Raw genomic sequence first — 18,501 nt, forward strand, 5'->3', positions numbered from 1 at the left:
AACAGAAAAATGTAGGATTATACATAATTATATACACTAGATAAGTAAATATAAAAAATAATGAAGCCAAAAAAAAGTTCAAAAAAGAGGAAGAAAATTTTCATCTAACGAATAGGTGAGAAATTGAAGAATCTTACAAAATATTTGTTTATGAATCATTAGCATCAGGTCGAATGTACCAGTAGTACAGACAGCAGCACCAGCACCAGCACCAGCAGGAGCACACCAGCCAACGTATCCAACTACATTGGACATGTAGAAAGTGATAAATACAAAGAGAGCGACACAGAGAGAGTGATAAAACACAGAGAGAGAGAGAGAGAGAGAGACTTACTACACGAATTGCTCAAAAGTATAGAAAAGTTTATAGAAAATCTCGAAAAATATCTCGAAAATCTCAAAAAATATCATAAAGATCCAAGATTGTAATCCTACAAAAAGCCTAGTTCTCCAATGCTGGTGGATGGGTTGCTTTTGGATTTGATATTGTTCACTTTAGCCAAGATGTGCCATGAGAAGACATACGTAAGTAACTCTCCACCATTCATAAGTTGTTCTCCATGCTCTTTCCATCCACAATGATTTGCAGCATGTCCCAACATTTCCATCCACACTTCACTTATCACCTCCCATTTACGGTTCCTCCCACTATCATCTACTAAGATGTTCAAACCCTGCAATTGCTTGGCGAGCATACATCCATGAACTAACACCGACAGAGAACTTCCTTTATTCTGAATGTGTTGATCCAGTGCTGATTCATCAAGTAAAGCCTTGTAAACTTTACTGATTTCAGTGGATGAACCAACCTTTTTTTCTCTCAAAAATCTGACTTCTAGGCAGGTGTCTTTATATCTCATCTCACCAATCCCTTTGGGCAACATGGTTGAATATATGACTAAAAGATACAACAAATAATCTGATAACCATTTACTAATTTTGCATTCTGGTGGAAGTTCACGACCCTCTTCAAGGTTATAGAAATCATGATAATAACAAAGATCAGTAGCGATGTGCCAAAGAAGAAGACTGTAATCAAATTCCACCTCAATTGTGCTCCAACGAAATTCATTACTAAAAGACCTTTTGCTAAGCACATAATCTCCTCTCCGACCTAACAATTCTTTGCATTGCTTGATATCAAAAAGATCCCCTTTAAGTTCTTGGCTTTTCTCAAGGAGTTGGATAAAGATCGCTTCTAACAAACCATCATCCACTTCTTTCCAAGTCAAATATTTATACTTTTCTATCAATTCTTTGATTCCAAATAGCTTCTGAACTCCAACGATCAACGATGTGGCTGATTTGTTCTCTGAAAGAGAAGAACTTAATAGATTGTACTGACCCATGGATCCTGACCACCTTCTGTTGTCGTTGGAGAGTAAACCAAAAGAACATGTATCAATGGACATATAATTACGCTTCGTCAACCAAAGTTTTGTCCAATCAGAGAAAAGAAGTACAATGAATGCATAAACCTCCAGAAAAATAGCTCCGAGTAAGAGTACATAAGTTATAGAAATGTCACTTGTCGAATAGGAAGACTTATCAATAATGATGAAGAAGAAAATTGATACAAAAATATGAGAGAACAGACAGATGCAACGAAGAAAGATACCGAATCCGAATAAATTGTGGTCGTCTTTGTGTAGAGCACATCATACATGAATCCAAGCTCAACCGCTATCAATTTGAAGGCTTCTTTTGCTGACTTCTGGCTGAAAAGAGAGCAACTTCCTTTCCTTTCATCATGATCGAGAATTAAGTCGGCATAGAGACACCTGAATTTTTTGAACGAGGAAACAGCTTCAACGAGGTAATTATTTACCTCTTCAGTTGATTTCTTTTCAGACCCTTCTTTTTCCTTATGATTTTCTAGGTTTACAGGATCATGAGAAATATCAGGAGGTGAACGCAAGGAATCTTTAAATTGCTTGGAGCTTGAAGAGTGCACCAAAATTCGCTCTCCATACTTAATTATTCCAGCGATAAACACTGGAATGGCTATAAATATGAAGGCATCTTTGTTTCTCCAGGATGGTATAAAGACATAAAATGCTACTCCAACTTGGAACACAAATTGAAGAAAGTGCCTTAGCCAAAATTCATTATCATTTAAGGAGTAAGCTGTGATAGTATCGGGGCCACCAAGGTGCAGTAGAAGGAAAGGTGCCCAAAATGCTTGGAGCTTTAAAACTTTATCAGCTGCACAATCTCGTCGGCTGCGAGCAAGACAACCGAGAGCTACTGTTGCCATCATGTCTGCTGTCAAGTATGCTAACCAAACAAGGAGATTGATCCAAATTCTTCTAGTATATTTTCTTTGAGAACCGAATATGATGAGGATGATTTGTACAAAAAGGCTCAATAAAACCAACACTCGAGTTTCCCATCCATCCCAAAGTTTCATCATATGATCTGTAAAAGATTGCAAAGCCATCTCTTCTTTCTGACGATACAACTGCAGGCAACATAAAATCTTTTAAGAAAAAATTACAAATAAAACAATGCTGATAAACTGTACTGAGACTTGTGATGATTCATTGTATCATCACTGTAGACTTTTGCATAGTTCTAAAGAACAAAAGGGCATCTATACATAGATTTCCTGACAGAGACTAAATATGTGTGTAGATTATTCTTTTGGCTATAATTATGAGCGCAATACTTGCTAAACAAATTTAAAAAGAAAAATAGTCTTTATATTTCAGATTTTTTTATCTGTTTATTGTAAGTGCAGGTTTATTATATGTATAATTCTATGTGAGTACAACTTAAAATTTAGATTTAAATTCTCGTACGAGGTTAACTATGTTTCACATGCTAGTGAGAATTCAAGTTTGGATGTTAAAAACCAAAATGTTTGCAAGAGAGATGTACTATATACAATGAGGAAAAAAAGAGAGAACACTTTACGTCCTGATTATATCTATATGAAAATTTTCGGATGTGAAATTAAAATCTAGTCTTAAACTCTCATTACGAAAAAGACAAAATCTTGAAAGTTTTGTATTTTTCTACTATTAAAAAACAAAATTTTATATATGATAATATAGTTTTTACTAGTAAGAGTTAATTATTGTTAACAAAGAGTTCAAAAAGTATGTGCGTTTGTGTGTGCTCACACTCACTGAACAGAAAAAGTAAAAGAAATAAAAAAAGGTGTTCCTAGCTAAGAACTTGGGATGCCAAACCAGAGAGTTTGATTTAGTCAATACGTTAAGAACTGACTTTAAAGAAAAAAAGAAAGACAAAAACTGACTGCTTGCCGATAATTAAATTAAATAAATAATGTTAAATGCCTAAAGAATAACTTCTGCGAAGAGGACGGAATCATATGTTATAACTTAATAAATTAGCACTTTTAATCCCATGTTTGGAACAACTTCGGATCATTTGAAGTTGGGGACTAATTCTTTTTAGTCCAAACACTGAACACAAAAAGAAACCAGCGGCCCTTCTCGGATCTTCTTTTTTCGAGCCTCATGGAAATGACGTTTGCAGTTTTAAATATAGGGCGAACGACTTGTACATACCCAAAGTTTACTGTAATAATAAGTTGGTACCCAAAAAATTTTGAAACGACAAATAGGTACCTTCCATCATATTCTGTTAGTGATTTTTGTTTATTAATAGTGAAAAGACTAAAATGCCCTTCAAAGTTTCAATTTTTGTTTTTTATAAATTTAAAAATTTCTAAAAAACTTCTTAGGTTTGCTAATTTAATTAAACACCCCCATATATAAAATGTTTGTTAAATGACAAAAACACCCCCACCACCCCCAATGCCAGATTCCGGCCACCATCGCCGGAATCTGGCCGGAAAACTGTATTACGACAAAATCAGATTTTCTTGCTTTTTTCCTCCCCCTTAAATATCTTTATTCCCTTTTTTTCCCTTCCCCCACCACCCCCGACCACCGTCGGATTCGTGTCGTAATGTGCCGATCTTTCCTTTTCGGTCAGATCCGCCACGGATCTTGCCGGAAAAGGCAAGATCTGGCCGTCGAAGCAGCAGCCAGATTGGCCTTTTCCAGCCAGATCCGTGGCTGATCTGGCCGGAAAAGGCCAGATCTACTGCCAGATCTGGCCTTCGACGCCGCAGATGGAGTTTTGCGGCGTCGACGGCCAGATCTAGCCATAGATCTGGCTTTTCCGGCCAGATCAGCCACGGATCTGACGAAAAAGGCCAGACGACGCGTTACGACACAGATCGACCGGTCTGTGTCGAACGCAACTTTCGCGCAGATTCGGCGGTGGTGGCCGGAATCTGGCACTTGCCGGTGGGGGGTGTTTTGTTATTTATAAAACTTTTATATATTGGGGTATTTAGTGAATTGTAAACTTAGGGGGTTTTTTGAAATTTTAAATTTATAAAAAACTAAAATTCAAACTTTTAAGGGCATTTTAGTCTTTTCACTATTAATAAAAAGTAATAAACAGAATCACTAACAGAACAGACGAAGTATCTATTTGTCATTTCAAAACTTTTGGGTACCAACTTGTCGTTCGATAAATCTTGGGTATGTATAAGTCGTTCTCCCTTAAATATATTCCAATATTTTATTTAATTTGTATTGAATATTACGAATATACAATAATAATTTAATAAAATAAATATTTTTATAATAAATATAAATAGTTTTATAGTTAAATTAAAATTAAAGTTTAAGTATTTAGTTAAGTTTATTAAATTTATTAATTAGTAAAATTTGAAATGTTTAATCATATAAATAGTTGTCCAATGAAATACTTTATCAAACAGGATATCCTATTATATTCTTGTCCAATCTAATTCAATCTATAGCTATTCATTTAATCCAATCCCGTAAAATAAGTCTAGTCTAGTACTGTGCGCCAAACATGTAAATACTTATCCTAAACTGACAAGAGAATAATTATTCAAAAAGATAAAAAAGGGGAAAAAAAAAAAAAAAAAAAGACTATGATAATAATTTCCTATATAATTAAGCATATATAGGTAAAAAAAAAAAAAAAAAAATCTCCCAACCATGTTTTCTTACATCACATAAATGGTAAAAGATAAAATTTAATAATTTCCTTTAGCAAGAAATCTGTCTAAAATTTTGTTATTTGAGGATAAATATATACCTAGATAATTAATTTCATCAATGTTAAAAAAAAATTGAAGAAGAAAAAAAAACCCAAAAATTTTTACTTATGTTAAGAGTAGTGATTAAGCTCTAATTTTATGTGGAATATTTTATGTGGTTGTTGTAAACGTTTTTTATTATATTGAATTTAAGTGGATCGTTAAATTTTCATGGTTTTTTTACTTTCTTCACATTAAAGAGATTTTTTCATGTAAAAGTTTTTTGTATTTCCTTGTGAATTGGATGTTATTTTTAACACATTTGTTTAAGGTTTCATATATATTTATTCAAGTAGGAAAATATTGTGTTATTGTATTTTTTCTTTTCAGCTTTTTGATATTGTATTATTTCTTTTGCTTAAGATTTTGGGTTTTTAAAAGTTTTTACTAATTGATTGACAAATAATGACAGAGCCGCGACTAACCATGTGGAGTGTGGATGAGTGACAGGATAGTAGTGTGGACAAGCGATAGGATAACATTTCTGTTCTATATGAGGAAACATAACCTCCAAGAAGAATGAGAATTGAGAGTTTAAGAATAGAGAACTTTTTATTGATTATTGCCTTCCTCAACCCTAATTGTTTAAGGCTTTATATAGCCTTACAAATTATTCTAATTCTAGAAGGATTCTAATTGCATAATTTTAGTCTAATTGTCTAATTCTAAAGATTGTGATTATTCTAATTGCATAATAGCATAATTAGAAAAGGACTTAACTTAGTTATCCTAATTCTAAAAGAATCCTAACAACAATTTTTTTTTTTTTTTTTTTTAAATGGGTTTTCTAGTTTTGGTGTTTGATTGAGCATCAAGGTTTGAAATGAGAGGGTTTTTACGAGGTTTAGATTTTTTTTAATGTTATGAATTAAGAAATTGGATATAGATGAACATATATATATGTTGCATAAATCTCTGTTTTAAAATGAAACGCCTGCAAGCATCTGTGTGCTTAATTATCTGATAAATTAAACAAAGGCAGTTGGAAAATCATCTAGAATATCTGGTTTGATTCAGCTGCACTGGTTACAAATGAACAAGAATTGTAATTTAAAAGAAAATATTACCATCCATAATTACAAAGCCAAGTTTATATCAACAAATAAAAAATATAAGAGTGGAGTGGAGCTATTGGCATGGCACCCCACTAATGGACTAAAGAAGACCCAGCTCTTAAAGGGTTAACAACTTTTTTCCACCCAAATAATGGTTTAATAACACTTTCCACCCACGAACTTTTAAAATACAACTTTACTATCCAAATTTATATTCTGGCAGCTAACAGAGAGCAAACTTAGTCTAGGTTATTGGGGTTTTTGATGAGAGGAGGCTAATAAGCCTTCTGGTGGTGGAAAGTTGGAATTTGGTGGTTGAGATTGATCAGAATTTGACTTGGGACGGATAGTTGCACAAACCTTAATCGCTCGATTGCCAACGACTGGCAGGGTCGGCGGAAATAAGGTTTGAGAGGTTTTGGTAAATGATGAACAGGAAAGATAAAGGTGGTGGTGTGGAGTTGCAACGATGTCGAAATCGAGAACGGAATATAAATTTAGGTAATAAAATGACATTTTAAAAGTCCACGAGTGGAAAAATGTCATTAAACCATTATTTGGGTGGGAAAGTGTCGTTTACTCTTTCTTAAAACATCCCATTTTGAAGTTTTAAGATTAAATTTTTTTCTTATGACTTAAATTTCTTTCTTATGACATCTCATAAATTCCAAAAATGCCCTTCATTCGAGATTTTTAATTATACTTTAAAAGAGGTAATATTTTGTTTCGTCCACTTATGTTATATACCCCTACTATCATCATTATATCTATATGAAATTTTTTGAATGTGAAATTAAAATCTAAACTTAAACTCTCATTATAAAAGACAAAATCTTGAAAGTTTTATATTTTTCTACTACTAAAAGTCAAAATTTTGTATGCCATAATTTAATTTTTACTAATAAGAGCTAACAAAAGTCAGGTTTTAGAAAAATCAAGATGTCGACAAGCAAGGACGGACCTATATAGCGATGAGTGGGGGCTGGTGACCACACTGATAAAAAAAAAATCATTAATTTTCCTTCTTCGTTTTTTTTCTTTGATAGATTGTATTTGTATTAATGTATTTAGATTTAACCCCACTCATCTATTTTCTCATATACATATAATGATTGTATTATTATATTTTGAAATTGCGATTCAGAAGACAAATTTATGTGTGTGTTTGTGTGTGCTCGCTGAACAGAAAAATTAAAAAAAAGTTAAGTTGTACCCAGCTAAGAACTTGGATGCCAAACTTAAAAGTTATGAAGTTCAATAGAGTAAAAATCACTTTAACTCCTATAGTTTTGGAAAATCAAATTTTCGGGTAACTATGGCCTTTTTTAATCACTTTACCCTCAGATGTTTTAGAAACTGACAACTACCCACCTCAAATCCTTACTCCGTCTAAAGTCTAAACTCTAACCCCTCTTAAACGCACAAGGGTACAATGGTATTTTCTCCTCCTCCTTTTCGTATTCTCTTATCTCTTTCTCCCCTATTTCTTCCCTTTCTTTTTTCTTTTTCTCCCCCTCATTCTTTCCTTATTTCCTTTCTCCCCCTCCTTTCCTTCCCTCTACCAACTTGGAACTGAGTTCACCATCTTCGACAAAAAGACCAGGATACAGCCACCAAAAAAATCAAACACAGCCACCAAATCTCTTCACTTAATCCCCAAACACCAAGACATAAAGCCCTAAGATCCAATTACCAAAACAACAAAAACCTAAGATTCAGTCACCACCAAGTCTCTTCATTCAATCATCATTGTTTCCGGAAGCTACATCACTGCAACAAGGTCGCTATATTATCTAAATGACCGTAAGCTAATATGCTCAAATTCACAAGCTTGATTTTAAAGTGAATGTTAGGGAAGGTGAACAAAATACCAATATACAGAAAAAAAAAAAGAAAAAAAGAACAACGTATTGGGAAGGGAAAAATTGCAAATAACATGAAAGAGAGAATAAAAATGAAAAAAGTTGCACCTGAGAGAGAACTTGTGCGGCAAATATTTTAGCTGCAGATTGGGTGACTTGAGATTTGAGATGTTGCCAGCCGAATCAACAAATATGTATTTCAACCTACGAAAGCAAGAATTTGGAGCTGGAGGCTCGTTTATAGACAAAATCAAGAACAAAAGGTGACCGATAAATACAATAATAATGTAAAATGGAATCGTGAACAAAGCACTGAAGCGTTAATTGTACGGTTTCTATCGAATCAGGATCCAAGATTTTTTTAATTTTACTATCTGTCACGGTACATGGACCTGGTGGGTCGGGTGGGCTGAGCGGGTACGGGCTGGGTAATGGATATTTTTTTTTTTAAAAACAGGTAGTGAAAGATATGATCCGTACCCGTCTGTTGGATATGGATCGACCCGCAGGTCACCTGTAAAACTGCATTTTGTCATATTTTTTTTCTTCGAATTTTTGTTATTCAAATTTCGGACTGTTGTGTTTTCGTATGCATATTTGATCAATTTTATTTCAAAAAGTATTCTATAAACAATAAAAATTTGAAAATAAAAATTGGTTTGATAGTGTGATCAAGCCTCTGTACGCTATAAATATCCATTAATGATGATGTATAAAACAAAGTCTAATCAAATTATGTAACATTATCATTACCTGTCTTGATATTTTAAAACTAGAAGAGGGATATTTTAAGAAAAAGTTAAAAAGTAAAAATGAAGCAGTTGTCAGGCGTGAGAGAGAAATGGTTTGCAGTTATGGCTAAATGAGAGAACTCTGGCCACCTTCTTGTCGGCTGTGTGAGAGAGTTGTCTAAGGCCCAAGCAGTGCTGGCTGTCTGAGAGAGAAATGGTTTAGGAAACATTGTTCTGATGACTGATGAGTGATGGTTGTTCGCTAGCAGTAGCCACATAGAAAGTTGTGGGTTCAATTGAACCTGTTATGTGTGATTTTTTCTTCAACCTCAGAGAATTGCAAGGTTATAGCTCGAATTAGAACCAACTCGACTCTAGCGATTGTCCGACACAGCATAAGCTTGTCGAGTTGTAGCTCGACCTAGCATAAGCTAGTTGCAACCAATCCTTACAGTTGTTTAACCAATTCACAGATAACTTCAGATCCCTAGTATCTCGGAAAAGATCAAATTGTCAGCAATCTTTGCGCAATCACAACGCTCAATCGCGAGAATATCATAGTTGCATTTCAAACTTTATTGTAATCCCTTTATTTTCGCTATTTCCTTTGTGCACAATTTGTATAGAAACCTCTTCAACGATGAGAAATGGGTTAGAAAATTATTCTAGGATTATTGTAAGCTCTCACAGCAAATACAAAAACAGTGGACATAAGTTCAAGAGTGTAACTCGTCAAACCACTTTAAAAACTTTCTTGTCATTTACTTTACTGCATTTATTGCTGGTTACCCTAAATCACGTACACATCAGTTCTGATCCCATCAAGGTCGATCGAATCACTCTGGTTGGTGTATTTTTGCATCAACATTTTGGCACTAAAAGGAGGGCCTCTGCCAAAATCTCAGAATTTCTAGCAACAACTCTAGTGATCCAATCACCCAAGGCCCAAAATGGTGTGTACAAGATCAAAAACCATCACTAGAAACCATAACAACATGGAAACCACCTACTAGGAGGTACATCAAGATGTCGTTGGACGTCGACTACTAGTACCACCAACCCAGCAGGCTGTGAATAACCAGGGAGTAGGGATGTTGAACCTCGAGAACAACCAACTGGTGGAATGATCAAAACAATGGTTGCACAGGCAGTGCAACAGAAGGTGGCTGCGTTAAGAAATCAGCAACCAACCGCCCACAACCTTAACCAACCACGATTCACATATATCACATCAACAGGTCGGAATTCAACCGGCGACCAATCTGGTTCATCGGCATCAAAGGGCGATTGACATCCCTAACATCGCAGAGTACATTCTGCTCATGAACGTGAGTCCTACGGGCAAACTAAACATGAGAGGCAATTAGGAAAATAAACAATGGGCGAAAATAAAGGTAATGATCGCCCATGGGAAGCTCAACCTACTGAGCGGTATCAGCGTGCTGATTTTAACCCACGCTGAAGGCAAGCTCAAACCTCACAAGTTCGAGAGATGAGCCATGTGCGCCAATCTGGCAATGATTGGCATTTCGGTTATAACCTATGTCACGAGCAATGCAACGACAAGCATGATAACACTTATTAGCCAAGTCATCATGACTCAACCTCGCGCATCAATATGCATAATAGAGGGGGCTCTCAAGCAACATATTGCAAACTCACCTGCTCGTGGTAAGGATGAATGGAGTCAGCTAAAGCAATCACAATGAAGACTTGGATAGATGAAGAAAATGCTCGACGATCTGAGAGCTCGCTAGAACAATGCGATGGAAGAGATTGTGAGCTCTCCCTTCATAGAGGAAGTTCACTAGGCCCCGCTTCCCCAAGGATTCAGGGTGCCAGAAAGTAAGTTCTATGAGAAGGGAGATCCCAGAGACCACCTTGACACTTTCAACAACCTGATGGAACTACACCAAGTCTGTGACTTGGCAAAGTGTTGTTACTTCGCGGTCACATTAGTAAGGGATGCCAAGAGATGGTACAAAAGGCTCAAGGTGAACTCCATTGGTTCTTGGCAACAATTCTTCTTACTGTACTTATAACAATTCCAAGCGAGGAGACAGGTCGCAATGCCGCTCTGCTACCTAAGCAATATTAATTAGGAGAGAGACAAAACATTGACCTCGTATCTGACGAGGTTCCAGAACGAACAAGTAAAGGTCACAGATGCACCTAAAAAGTCAATATGGACTTTGCTAATTATGCGTATCAGGCCACAAAAAGAGCTATGGAAAGAGCTCCAAAGTGAAGACCACGTGAGCCTGGCGAAGTTTTACTAGATGGCTGCTAAACATCAGTGAGTAGAATGCTCGCTAGCCACCCTAGGCAAAAGCTCGACAAGAAGAGCCCCCGATAGGCGATAAGATCACCTAACAGACAAGTGCAAGGGCCAGGACCACAATGACCAAGACCGGAACAGGTTCCATAGAATGTAAAAGATAGAAAATCGTAGGGAAAGACAGCCTTTCCCGTGGTATGTGGAATACACTCCCCTCACACAAGACATAGCTCACATATATGAAGTCTCCTATGGTGCCCGCTCTAGAAAGAATGAGGGGGGCCCTAGGTAGAAGAGATCGGCAAAAATATTGTCGATACCACTAGGACATCGAGCACAATACTAATGAGTGTCGGGCTTTAAAGGATGTCATCAAAGATCTGATCCGAATTGGCCACTTAAAAGAATTTGTTGAGGAGGCACCGGCTCGCAAAAATATTGGTGAACAGAATAACCATATCCAACAAGCTTCGATAAATGCCAATAATGAAGTCTTGGTAGGCATGATCTACAGGAGTCCCGACATTATAGGGAGCTCAAAGCGCTCTTGTGAGCAATATGCTCTAGAGGCCAGAACTGATTCGGTCCCCCGAGTAATGAGGTGTGAATAAAAGCTTCCGAAGCAGCCTAAAGAAGAGAGCGAGGTTATAGGATTCACGGTGGAAGAGTGTGAAGAATCTCCTCGCCACAATCATGATGCGATTATAATCGTAGCCAGGATCGGCAATGCCAGAGTACAAAGGGTGATGGTCGATAATGGGAGCAAAAATCATCTTCATAAGAGTCTTTCGAGAAATTAGGTTCATAGAGATAAACTTAAGGGCGTGCCCATCGCCGCTTTATGGATTTACCGATAATAGCCTGGTCCCCAAGGGAACGATCAACATGCCCATGACCCTAGGGGCAGAACCCAAAATCAGGACGGTAATGACAAAATTCTTTGTGGTGGACTGCCTAACCACATATAATGTCATCCTCGGAAGACCAATCCTGGATGATCTGAGTGCAGTCACTTTAGTGTGCTACCAAGCACTGAGTTTCCCTACTCTAGGCGGGGTCGCAACAATCAAAAGCTACAGGACAGAATCTTGGGAATGTTACAACTGGGCCATTAATGCTGCACTAAAATGTTCTCTCCCAAGAACCATGGTTATTGCAGAGTCTGAGCCAAACCTCGGACCTCTTAAGGATTCCATAAATCCTCGCATTCATAAATAAGAGCCCGTGGCAAGGCCAACAAAAGAGCTACGAGAAATACCTGTCAGCGAGGAAGACCCAACTCGCGTGTTAAAGATTGGCAGCAGTCTGAATAAAGAAATGGTCAAAAATTTGGTGGGGTTTCTAAAGAAAAATCTCGACATATTCGCATGGGTACATGCAGACATGGTGGGGATCAATCCCGAGGTAATGTGCCACAAATTGAATGTCGACCCAACAACTCGACCAATCAGACAAAAGATGAGATCTATGGATGCAGAGCACTCTAAAGCACTCAAGGATGGAGTTGACAAACTCCTGAATATCAACTTTATCAAGGAAGTGAAATACCCGAACTGGCTTGCCAACCCAGTCCTGGTGAAAAAGTCGAATGGCAAGTGGCAGACTTTCATCTACTTCATAGACTTCAACAAAGCTTGAACCAAAGGTAGCTTTTTACTGCCTTGAATCAACCAATTAGTAGATGTGACAACCGAGAATGCAGTACTCGGTTTTATGGATGCATACTCGGGATACAACCAAATCCCAATGTATCAACCTGATGAAGAACACACCTTATTTATTCTGATTGGGGTATTTACTATTTTAAGGTTATGTCATTTGTCTTGAAGAATGCTAGTGTGATCTACTAGCGTTTGATGAACAAGATGTTCGTTGAGCAAATCGGCAAAACAATGGAGGTGTATATCGATGACATGCTCGTCAGATCAAATGTCGTCGAAAGCCACATTGAGCACCTGAGGGAAATGTTCGACATCCTCAAAAAATATAGAATGAGGCTCAACCCTCTGAAGTGCACTTTTAGAGTAAGCTCGGGAAAGTTTCTAGGCTTCCTAGTAATTTAGCAGGGTGTCAAAGCCAACCCAGAAAAGATTCAAACTCTCCTAGACATCAAAAGCCTGACCTGCATAAGACAGGTTCAGAGTTTGACACGACGTGTGACCGCACTCAGTAGATTTGTCTCATGAGCTACGGACATGTGCCTACCATTCTTCGAAACTCTAAAGGGAAATAAAAGTTTCAAATAGACAGATTAGTGCGAGAAAGCATTCCAAGAGTTGAAGAAGCATTTAGGGCAGACTTTTTTGCTATTAAAGCCCATCTAGAGCGAGCCTTTGCTTATGTACTTATCGATATCTAAGTCCGCGATCAGCACAACTTCGGTACACGAAGAAGTGAGAGTGCACTAGCTAGTGTACTAAGTGAGCAAGAGGTTGCTTGGTGTTGAAACAAGGTACCCTAAGATGGAGAAGCTCACTTATGCACTAATCATCACCGCTCGGAAGTTACGACCTTATTTTCAAGCGCACTCCATGTTAGAGTAGGTACCCTAGAGCCAATCAATTATTGTAAAATTGATTATGTAATAAATCTTTATTTATCAATAAAAGGCATATTCTTCTATATCGTGTATGTAATGATATATGTCCTTAGGATGGTAGAACCATGATGAGTGTATCAAGTGTTTCAAATCTTGATAGTGAGAACCCTATGATCACATATGGTGGCCATTCTAGAAATGTCCGTAGCCCCAGTATTATTCTGACCAAGGACATAGATAATAAGATAAGGCTATCATAGTGTTGAACAACGCTGTCGAAAGACAGTGACTGATCTCACTTGTCAAGGTTATTTGCCAACAACCTGGTGCAACGCATGGGTGCTTACTAAAGGCAAATTCACTCGATAGACCCATCAGAGGATTCCATATGAATGGTAATCCCAATGTCTATGAAATAAATCCTTTAACAGATAGTGGTGCATGTGATCCTTAGACTTGAGATCACTGGAGCGCCTTGTGCACTAATTGGTGTAGTTTGACACTAGCCCAACGTAGTTCTATTCAGAGCTATCAATACGGTAGTGATTGGCTATATTGAGTAGTGTATCAAGATTATGGTGGATTGATAAATGATTCATCACTCCTGGGTACAGGAGAAGTTATCTCATTGGGTAATTTAGTAAATGACAATGACACTAAATCTGTGGCCACAGTGGGATTGAATTGATACTCAATCCAATTTAATATTCTTGTCATTGGTCCAGTAACTGAATACAAACATGTCGAGGATATCTGAGGTTGACACTATTTCTGTACCTCAGTCTCGATGAGATAATAGTTGATGAAATGATTTGATTGCACAGTAACCATACCGTTGACAAGTTGCGGTTTCACTGAATACGAATCTAACGGGTGGCTATGATGCCTTATTAGGGGCCAATCTTGGTCTGTGTGTATGAGATGATTAATTGGTGTTAATCGCGATACTACACACTGCCGATATGATGAGGAGCCTACGGGTCACACACTTAGTAGATAATTTAAGAATCAATTTGTGAGAAGGGTATTTTCGTCTTTTAGGATGAAAGGGTATTTTGATAATTTCACAGTGCAATTAAATTTTCTGAGGTTGTTGCCTGTATTTATTTTTAAAATTAAAATTAAATTAGTAAGATTATATTTAAATACATCTATGTATATATTTAAATGAATTATTATTATTAACTAAATGTTAATATATTATTATTTATTAATTGATTTTAATTATAATAATAATTGATTAATTAAAATACCATAGAGGGTGTGTTTGGTTGCAAGGGTGAACTAGGGTTGGAGCCCATGGCTATTCCTAAGTGGAATAGGGTTTTAATTGTTGCACTATATAAGTGCAACTTAAAATTAAAACAATAAGGAATTATTCATTCAATTAAAACCCTAGCCACCCTATCTCTCTCTCTCAAGAAGAAAAAGTTTCCTGTTCTTTTTTCTTGATTCTTGAAGCCCTTGATTGTTCTAGAAAAATGATCAAGGGTTCTGCGGATTATCTTTGTGTGAAATTCCATGAGTGCGATCCTACTTTGGATTGATTGGCAAAAAATCACATGAACAGTAGACAGTGAACAATACCGTGAACAGTGTTCCTGTCCGAAATCAAAGATATTCGAAGGAGCCTCCTAACGTACATAAGTATTCTAATCCTTGAATGGATTTACTTTATACATATTTTTTTTTTTATAAACATGTAAACAGTATAATCTATACTTGGATCTAAGAAAAGAAAGGTAATTGATTTACCGATTGAATTTTTGTTTTCCGCTACATATGGTAGATCAATTACTTACACTCCATACATGTGTTGACTAACTTTCCATTGAGGAAAATTAAGCAAAAGCCTGAGGCATTGGGTAGATTGATCCAATGGACGATGAAAATGAGTCAGCATGATATCAAGTACATCCTCAGAACAGCAATAAAATGTCAAGCTCTGGCAGGCTTCATTTTAGAATTCTCCTATCAGCCTAAAGGAGGCAAGCACCTCAAAGTTAAGTGAACAACAGAAACCAAAGCTTGATAGTCTATGGCAGTGGACTCTGTATGTAGACGGGTCCTCAAATGAGAAGGGAGCAAGAGTTGGGCTCTTCATCAAAAGTCTCGAAGGGAACCTGATCAAAGCTACAGTTAGGTTTAGGTTTGCTGCTTCAAACAACAAGGTAGAGTATGAAGCAATGCTTGCAGGGATCCGCCTCACTAAAGAAATGGGGGCAGAATCCATCAAGATCTACAGCGACTCCCAACTCGTGGTCCATTAGATTACCGAGGAATATCAAGCAAAGGAAGACAGAATGAAATCCTATCTCTAGCAAGTGAAGTCCAAGCTTGAGTAGTTCAAATTCTTCACCATTTTCCAAATCCTAAGGGAGACGAATTCAGTGGCCAATGTTGTAGCTTGCCTAGCTTCTGCAATGAGCCAAGAGAAGATTGATTCGATACCTATTAAATTCCTCCCAAGTCCAAGCATCCTTGCTCTTTAAGAACCAATCTTAGTAATAGGGCAGAGATACAGTTGGATTGTTGCAATAATCGCCCATCTAAGAGATGGAACAGTGCCTGAAGGAAGAAATGAAGCCAGAACACTCCGAGCAAAATTAGCTTGATGCACGCTCATCAACGACAGAGTACATAAGCGCGGGTACAATTCACCGCTCTTGCGGTGTGTTGACTATGAAGACGTTGACTATGTTCTGAGAGAGATCCATAAAGGCATCTGTGGGATCCACATAGGGAGAAAATCTCTAGAATACAAGGTGCTTTGTTAGGGCTACTACTGGCCAACAATTTTTGACAATGCAGTAGACTACGTGCGCAAATGCGACAAGTTCTAGAGATTTGCAGATATTGCATGAGCTCCACCCAAGAACTAACTACCTTGACAAGTCCTTAGCCGTTCACAATTTGGGGCATCGACTTGACAGGCCCTCTACCTTAGGGAAAATAGGGTGCTAAATTCGTAGTGGTTGTTGTAGACTACTTCACAAAATGGGCAAAAGCTAAGCCTTGGGCTACCATCACATCGAACAAGTTGAAAGATTTCATCTATAAAAACATCATTTGTGGATTCGGGATCCCCTACACAATAATAACCGATAATGGAAAACAGTTTGACAGTGAAGACTTCAGGTCTTTCTACGAACAGCTTGGTATTAAGAAGAGTTTCACTACTGTCTATCAGCCTAAAGCTAATGGTTAGGTAGAGACAGTGAACAAAGTGATCAAGCACACTATTAAGAAAAAGCTCGACACCTTGAAGGGAAGATGGGCTGAGGAATTGCTCAAGGCCTTATTGTCTTATAGAACGACAGCTAGAAGCTCAGCAAGTGAAACCCTGTTCTCTCTATCATACGGGTGTGAAGCAATGGCCCTAGTGGAAGTGGGGATTAGTTCATTCCAGAGGGAAGTCTTCAACAAAAAAACAAACGAAGATCTTCTCTGCCTGAGGCTAGACCTAATCGAAGAACATCGAGTCAAGTCGTAGCTAAGGTTCACCTCGTACCAATAGTGAGCCAGACGATTCTTCAATATCAAAGTTAGAAATAGGGACTTTGAAGTGGGTGACCTAGTCCTCAGAAAGGTTGTCCAAGGTACACAAAACTCGAATCTAAGGGTACTTGGGGCCAAATGGGTCCGTTCAGGATCTCCGAAAAGCTCACGCTAGGAACCTTCCACCTGGAACGCCTCAATGGCGAAACCATACTACGAGCATGGAACACCGAGCATCTGCAAAGGTATTACTAATGAGCAGTTCGGGTTCTAATCATGTTTTGTTTTCTCTCATTTATTTATTATAAGGTCGTTTATGGCCTAAATATTACCAATAAAAAGAGGTATTATTCATGACCTTTACTTTGTTTGTCATTCTTTGTCTATTAATATCTTGTTCATCATTTACTATCTTTTGTTTCAAAAATCGCAATCTACACAATCACATCCAAAAAGTCAAAGTCAACAGTTCAGAAAAAGGCAGCTTAGCTTGATAAGCCATGCCAAAATCCAACTCATTAAAGGGTGAAATTCCCCAGATCAACAAAGTTACACTTGGAAAAATTCAAGTAAAACACATCGGAGGAAATCGGTCATAAACCAGTGACCAAAACTCGAGACAGACAATAAGTCTAAAGTCAGAGTTGTTGCAAAAGATTTCCTCGCGCATATTTGAAAAATTTCTCAAGAAGTGAGCTACGCAAGGCTTGGAGCAAATTCAAATTTTTTATGATAAGTCCAATTAGAAATGACTCTGTAGAAATAAAAAATTGTTTGACAGATATATTAAAAAAAATATCTTTCATTGATTGTAAAATTTGGTTAGAAACTAAACTAAAAAAAAAATAATAATAATCTAGGCAATTGGAGGAGCAGCATCATTGTCAATAGGATTAAGGAGATCATCACCAACCTGGGTAGAGGGACTCTCGACGGCAAGAGTCTTGGCAGCCTTTTCAGGGTTAGGAGTCTAGACATCCTTCGGAGCCTTGATCGGAGAAGGTCGACAGCAATAGGTGCGAGCGTAGCCAGGGGAGCCGAATCTTTGACCTCCTGATTAATGCCTGTATCCTCTTCTCCCTCCTTGACTTCCTCCTCACCCACACCGTTGCGCTCAGAGTTGTCCGAGTAAACATAGGCCATCCCTTAAGCCTTGGTCCTCATCCTATCGACCTCCTTTTGATAAGCTTGCGGAAGAAATGAGAAGTCGATCGAGGGACGAGCTTTCCAAAACTTCTACACTACGAAGACCGACATCTCCCAAGCTCGGTTTGTGATGGCCTCGTTCAGCTCACCGACTTCAAGCCTAAGCTGCTCAGTTTCAGCCTCAGCCTTTTATTGATCTTTTACCTCTTAGGCAAGATCAAGGGAGACCTGTTTGAATTTTGCCTCACAATCTGAGGCAGTTTTTGAGCCGAGGTGAGC

General features: G+C 37.6%; 1 protein-coding gene across 1 annotated transcript; it reads right to left on the reverse strand.

Annotated features, from left to right (window-relative positions):
* Nucleotides 1-431: 431 nt before the first annotated feature.
* On the reverse strand, nucleotides 432-18,219 carry LOC116131417. The gene is made up of 4 exons (XM_031417065.1): nucleotides 17,990-18,219; nucleotides 17,441-17,510; nucleotides 1,619-2,461; nucleotides 432-1,478 (listed from the first exon to the last, which is right to left on the reverse strand). Exons 1-4 carry the CDS (start codon nucleotides 18,217-18,219, stop codon nucleotides 432-434), a joined length of 2,190 nt encoding a protein of 729 aa, XP_031272925.1.
* Nucleotides 18,220-18,501: the final 282 nt, after the last annotated feature.

The sequence above is a fragment of the Pistacia vera genome, unplaced genomic scaffold (genome assembly GCF_008641045.1).
Source record: "Pistacia vera cultivar Batoury unplaced genomic scaffold, PisVer_v2 Contig107, whole genome shotgun sequence".
NCBI lineage: Eukaryota > Viridiplantae > Streptophyta > Magnoliopsida > Sapindales > Anacardiaceae > Pistacia > Pistacia vera.

Coding starts and splice junctions, on each gene's coding strand:
- LOC116131417 (XM_031417065.1), bottom strand. CDS start 18,219: ATGGCCTATGTTTACTCGGACAACTCTGAGCGCAACGGTGTGGGTGAG. Junction 17,511..17,989: donor TCGAGAGTCCCTCTACCCAG/GTTGGTGATGAT, acceptor GTGATTGTGTAG/ATTGCGATTTTTGAAACAAA. Junction 2,462..17,440: donor GACAAAGAATGACAAACAAA/GTAAAGGTCATG, acceptor TGTTGCCTGCAG/TTGTATCGTCAGAAAGAAGA.